This window comes from Berghia stephanieae, chromosome 15, assembly GCF_034508935.2.
Source record: "Berghia stephanieae isolate SIO BIC M18660-M18661 chromosome 15, UCSD_Bste_1.3, whole genome shotgun sequence".
Classification (NCBI taxonomy): domain Eukaryota; kingdom Metazoa; phylum Mollusca; class Gastropoda; order Nudibranchia; family Aeolidiidae; genus Berghia; species Berghia stephanieae.
This window is the reverse complement of record NC_088374.1, coordinates 21,986,634-21,991,633: the sequence shown is the minus strand read 5'-3', so window position 1 is coordinate 21,991,633 and position 5,000 is coordinate 21,986,634. Positions and strand designations below refer to the sequence as shown.

Genomic DNA, 5,000 nt, shown 5'->3' with positions numbered 1-5,000 from the left:
AATGATAACTATAACATTGAACAGATATATTTCACTCCTACTTATTTTCTCTCTCTCTCTCTCATTCCCTCACCCCCTCTCTCTCTCTCTCTCTCTCTCTCTCTCTCTCTCTCTCTTCCCGGGTAAACTACGGATATAGTCGGTTTTAGGTTAGAGTGAATTAATGGTTTTTATTACGTTATGATATTGGCTGAAGTAATACTAAAATAAATAAAAATAAAATTTCCTTTATTCCTTTTATTACAGAGGGAAATTTGTCTCTAGGGTCTATTCCAAGGGAAGACTGGAATAACTCAGGCGTCAGCCGCAGTGCAGCGCCGCACATTGATCTAGGGCGAGAAGACTTGCTCAAGGCCACACAGCGCAGCGGCGGATGATCGAACTCGGTACCTTTTGGGTACGAAGCAAATACCGTACCGCTGAGCTACGCTGTCCCTACTACTACTACTACTACTACTACTACTACTACTACTACTACTACTACTACTACTACTACTACTTCTACTACTACTACTACTACTACTACTACTACTACTACTACTACTACTACTACTACTTACTACTACTACTACTACTACTACCTACTACTACTAACTACTACTACTACTAGTACTAATAATAATAATAATAATAATAATAATAATATAATAATAATAATAATAATAATATAATAATAATAATAATAATAATAATGATAATATATACTTTATTCATTTAAAAAATGGAAATTTATTTACAGACGCGGCCTGCATTATAAATGTATAAACATAAAGATAAGAATTTATGGCGACAATGTATACATATATATATATATAATATATATATATATATTAATATATATATATATATAATCGTGTTTGATACAAATATGGTACGAAAAGTGCTCGACATGTAGTAATGGAGCGAATTATTATTTTTTAAAATATTTACCACAATGTTTGAGACAGTCTACATTAATGTTTCAGGCTTAATTTGCCATGAGTCCTGACGATGGCAAATTAAGCCTGAAACATTAATGTAGACTGTCTCAAACATTGTGGTAAATATTTTAAAAAATAATATATATATATATATATATATATATATATATAAATATATATATATACATATAACTATATATATATACATATATACATACATACATACATACATACATACATACATACATACATACATACATACATACATACATGCATGCATGCATGCATGCATGCATACATACATACATACATACATACATGCATACATACATACATACATACATACATACATACATACATACATACATACATACATACATACATACATACATACATACATACATACATACATACATACATACATACATACATACTACATACATACATACATACATACATACATACATACATACATACATACATACATACATACATACATACATACATACATACATAAATATATATAAATAAATAAATAAATTTATATATATATTATATATAATATATATATATATATACATCAATTTTACCAAGTGATGTGACACATAAGTTTTTTTTCACATCACCACCACCACCACCACCACCTCCATCACCACCACCACCACCACCACCACCACCTCCACCTCCATCACCACCAACTCCATCACCACCACCACCTCCACCTCCATCACCACCACCACCACCACCACCACCACCACCACCACCACCATTATCATTTTTCATCTAATACACTTACCTCCAAATTTTTATCTCTCATATCAACGTTTCTCGAGAAAGAATAAAAATCATATCTGAAATTGTAAAGTTGTGAATTCAGTTTTTAAAAAATTAATAATAATAAATATATTTCTATAGCGCCTTTCGTCGAAACCTCAAAGCGCTTTTAAAAAAAGGACATTGTTTACCCAGGTAACAATAAAATTGCCAGTCGTAATCAACCAAAATATCAAAACAATTGGATTCAATAGTCTGATGTCACGTCGCCCAGCAACGGCGGCCATCGTGGTTCTAAACAAAGAAAATCGGTACTTTTTATTCTTCATGCTGGCTAGAACTTTTCATATGTCTTGTGATCAGAATGTGTAAAAGTCAAATCGTGATCAGATTTATAATGTCTTTTTCCCCTCTGGATACGCTTTTATGCTCGTCGGAGAAATATTTCATAAGGGCGTCCGCCATTGTTCCGATAGTTTAGAGCCAGTTTCTAAGTTACCATGCGTCACTACGAGGGAAGTGACGTTACGACTGTTGAAGCGTATTAAGAGCAGATAACGGGCATCAAAAACATCATCAATACAAAAGTCACATCAACGTTGTTATAATGGGCCCATTATTATATTAAAAATAGTCTCAGACCAACACAAATAAGTGTCCATTACAACAATGAACTCATAACAACGTATACTTATCAACAGGTCTAATCACCCAAAGTTGTTATGGGCCAATCGTCAAAGCATGACCATAATTGTGTTCGGTGATCAGACCTAGAAATATGTGCACGTGGACCCAAAACAATCTGGCTTATGAGAGCTGCAATTAAGAAAGCAAAAAAAAAAAAAAAAAAAAAAAAAAAAGGAAAAAAAAAAGGAAAGAAAACTTGAGCTTTTATATAGCAAAGCTCAAAGCGCTTTACAAGAGGTCCCAAACCAACAGCAACACTTAACATTTAGGACAAGACATGACGAATGTAATGCGATATTACAATTTAATCCTGAAAGTGACAACACTGCTGTCGACCAGGTACTCATTCTACAAATGAGTAAGGAGAAAGAATGAGAGTACAGAGCCTTTTCCAAGGATTCAATTGAATACAATTCCCTTTATTCATTCATCCCCTAGGGGAAATTTATCTTTAGGATCTATTTCAAAGGAAGACTGGAATGAATAACCCAGGCGTCGATCACAGTGCAGTGCCGCAAATTGAGCTAGGGCGAGACGACTTGCTCAAGGCCACACAACGATGAGGATTAAAAAATTGAGCTTTTATATAGCGCAATATCCATTAAACGTGCTCAAAGAGGAGTCCCTGACCAACGGCAACATTTAACATGTAGGACGGTACATGACGCCTGTTAGGCGATATTACAATTTTTTCGGACAGCGACACCGCTGTTAATGACTCATTTTACACCTGAGTACGGTGAGAGAATTTAAGTAAAGAGCCACTTCCAAGGACTCAACTATGCGCCGAGCGAGGCTCGAACCCAGGACCTTCCGATCCGAAAGCGAGTGTCATACCACTAGACCACATAGCCGAAATCGGTAACTTTTGGGTACGAAGCAAAGACCGTACACTGAGCCACGATGCCTCTGAGTATCCGATGAAAGAATGTGAGAAAGAGCCATTTTCCAAAGAACTCAATTAATGCACCGCTCAGAACGAGACTCGAACTCAGGACCTTCCGATCCGAAAGCGAGTGTCATACCACAAGAGCCAAAGCCACCACGAGTCCATGTAGTCAATTGGTTTCAGTAGTCTGATGTCACGCCGCCAGGCAACGGCGGCCATCTTGGTTCTAAACAAATAAAATCATTTCTTTTTATTTTTCATGCTGGCGAGAACCTTTCATATGCCTTGTGATCAGAATGTGTAAAAGTTAAAACATGATCAAATTTATGTTTTTTTTTCCCCTCTGGATACCCTTTATGCTCGCCGGAGAAATATTTCATGCGGCGTCCGCCATTGTTCCGATAGTTTAGAGCCAGTGTTACTAAGTTACCATGTTTCATTAGGAAGGAAGTGACGTTACGACTGTTGAAGAGTAGTATTACGAACCTCATTTTGGAAATCTTCCCGTTTTTGTCTTTTATAAACGTTGTCAGCTTTATCGGAACTTCAGCCGGAGATCCAAACATCGCCATTTTTGAACCTTTGGGAATAGAGAATAATTTGTCTTCGTTATCGTGTGGGCCAATTGTGACCCTCCGTCTCAAAACGGTATTATGTCGGGATGATTCAGAACCCAAAAAGTGAATTTAGAGATTGATTGATGAGAAATTGGACTTTAGAAGTTTTTGTAATGCAAGAAATAGTCTTAAGACTCCACCAGAACGTACAGAAATTAAACTCAAGTTGGATATTTGTGGCTATGAATTCAATTTCCCTTACCGAGTGGATCCCGACATAATAACGCTTCGATACGGTGGGTCACAATTGTCAAAGCATGACCATAATTGTGTTCGGTGATCAGACCTAGAATTATGTGCACGTGGACCCAAAACAATCTGGCTTATGAGATCTGCAATTAAGAAAGCAAAAAAAAAAAAAAAAAAAAAAGGAAAGAAAACTTGAGCTTTTATAAAGCAAAGCTCAAAGCGCTTTACAAGAAGTCCCAAACCAACAGCAACACTTAACATTTAGGACAAGACATGACGAATGTAATGCGATATTACAATTTTATCCTGAAAATGACAACACTGCTGACGACCAGGTACTCATTCTACACATGAGTACGGTGAAAGAATGTTGTTTTTTGTTTTTTCTTATGACGGTTTTACGGCGCTTGCAACTCATTAAGGTCATATAGGGCCTAAACGCCAAAAAAAGGAGGAATATGGGATAGTAAAAAGTACTGGAATGACCAGTGGATTCAGTAGTTTGATGTCACGGCACCCGGCAACGGCGGCCATCGTGGTTCTAAACAAAGAAAATCATTACTTTTTATTCTTCATGCTGGCTAGAACTTTTCATATGCCTTGTGATCAGAATGTGTAAAAGTCAAAACACGATCAAATTTATGTTTTTTTTCCTCTGGATACGCTTTTATGCTCGTCGGAGAAATATTTCATACGGGGTCCGCCATTGTTCCGATAGTTTAGAGCCAGTGTTACTAAGTTACCATGCGTCATTAGGAAGGAAGTGACGTTACGACTGTTGCAGAGTATTAAAGCACCCTAGAAAATGCAAGACAAAGGGGAATTGGTTCAAATAGGAAACAGATGAAGATTCCAAGAGCACACTATCAAAGTACTAGGGGAATTGGTTCAAATAGGAAACAGATGAAGATTCCAAGAGCACAC

At 36.6% G+C, this 5,000-nt stretch overlaps 1 protein-coding gene across 1 annotated transcript in view; it reads right to left on the bottom strand.

Moving 5' to 3' along the window:
- LOC144960678 (uncharacterized) overlaps nucleotides 1-5,000 on the bottom strand; it is a gene marked incomplete in the record, with an annotated part of 100,834 nt that overhangs the window by 77,862 nt on the left and 17,972 nt on the right. Inside the window, 2 exon segments of the mRNA XM_078893959.1 lie at nucleotides 1,717-1,771; nucleotides 3,757-3,850. Coding sequence (XP_078750085.1) covers nucleotides 1,717-1,771; nucleotides 3,757-3,850 — 149 coding nt within the window.